Genomic DNA, 1,425 nt, shown 5'->3' with positions numbered 1-1,425 from the left:
TAATGAACACTCACATCCACTGAATGTTGTTTTTGGATTTTTTCTTAATGAGATGGATGCCTTCCAGTACATTGGTGATATCGTAAATCCTCCTTTTTTGCACCTTGAGGACCTCTGCCGCTCTGTTCAAATCTAAGACCCCATCAGGAGATTGGCTCAGCAACTGAATGAACTTCTTTGTAAGAAGGCCAAGTGATGTATCATAGCGAGTCTTTTCTGAAGGAGATTTTGGAGCTTGGAAAGAGGAAAAAAAACAACAACACAACAACACAACACAACCCAGATAAATCAGTTTTCTTACGTTGGTTCCGAAAGCAGCATCCATAAATAAATGGATATATATTACAGATATCTCTTTCTTTTTTACTAAAGAAAGCTCTCAAACCTCTGCATTAAGACACAGCTTACCACTGGGTACTTATTTGTATTTCAACATGTACTTTTCCAAAAGTCACAGGTACATGAGCAAATACATACATTTTTTTAACTGCAAATATTTCCATTAGTCTGACAGATTCATGTAGCAATAATCTTAGGCTTTCACTATGTGAATTCTTAATAATATTTTAGTATCTAATTTGTCCTGGCAGCAATAGTAAAAATTCCCCTGTGCCTTTCCTTCATGACGCTGATAGTCAGCTTTCATCAGGGTTTGATTTCTCCCTCTTGTGATGTAAGTGTTTCACATGCAATTAAGCAGGACTTAGGTGTACTTCAGTGGGTGAACACAATGGCAGATTCCATCGGCGCCAGACTCCACAGCTCACAGAAAACTCAAGTGAATTAGAGGAGACTGATGCAAGATGCAATTTATAATCATCATTTCTCCATAATCAAACAATGCTCAAACAGCGCAAGAGTATCCATTCTTTTAAGTTAGAAGTCAGCAAATGGATTGGATCTTACTAGACAACTTGCTGTTTTCATGCACAAATATAGCATTTATATACCTAATATATGAGCTTTTAAGAGCTTAAATACATAGATTAGAATAATTCCTAGTGCTAATTGTTCAAGTCCCTTGTGTCAAGGGAAATGAGATAGCCATTATTAGAAGTCTGCTGAGCTGGTAGATCTCAAACCTTTCAGTTGCTTCAAGCATTATGCAGGATGGATCTTAGGCTGACCTGGTGCTCATTTTCATGTTTTCAAGGTTCATGACCCACACTTTGTTGCAGAAGTCAGTCAAAACTGAAATCCTAACTGAAAGCCAACCTTTAGGTTACCCTGAAATATTTTGAAGGTTTATATTATTATGGTTTTTTGATGAAAACCCATTAATTGCCCGTTTGCAAAAAGAACCTTCTGTATCTCTTTCTTTGCTAGAGTTGGTGCTTGTCTGCACTGGGAAACAGAAGAAAAAAATCAAATCAATTAGGTGATTTTATGAATTTAGAGCAGGCTGGCTTTGTTTGTTTGTTTTAA

The 1,425-nt window shown here is 36.8% G+C and overlaps 1 protein-coding gene across 1 annotated transcript in view; it reads right to left on the bottom strand.

Moving 5' to 3' along the window:
• The window catches only part of E2F3 (E2F transcription factor 3), a 20,760-nt gene that overhangs the window by 8,217 nt on the left and 11,118 nt on the right, over window positions 1-1,425 (bottom strand). The window contains exon 3 of the mRNA XM_010004524.1: window positions 15-234. Coding sequence (XP_010002826.1) covers window positions 15-234 — 220 coding nt within the window. The remainder of the gene's footprint in view (window positions 1-14; window positions 235-1,425) is intronic.

The sequence above is a fragment of the Chaetura pelagica genome, unplaced genomic scaffold, assembly GCF_000747805.2.
Source record: "Chaetura pelagica isolate M959 unplaced genomic scaffold, ChaPel_1.0 scaffold78, whole genome shotgun sequence".
Taxonomy (NCBI): domain Eukaryota; kingdom Metazoa; phylum Chordata; class Aves; order Apodiformes; family Apodidae; genus Chaetura; species Chaetura pelagica.
Note: the sequence above shows the minus strand (reverse complement) of the source record. Positions and strands in the feature narration are given on the sequence as shown.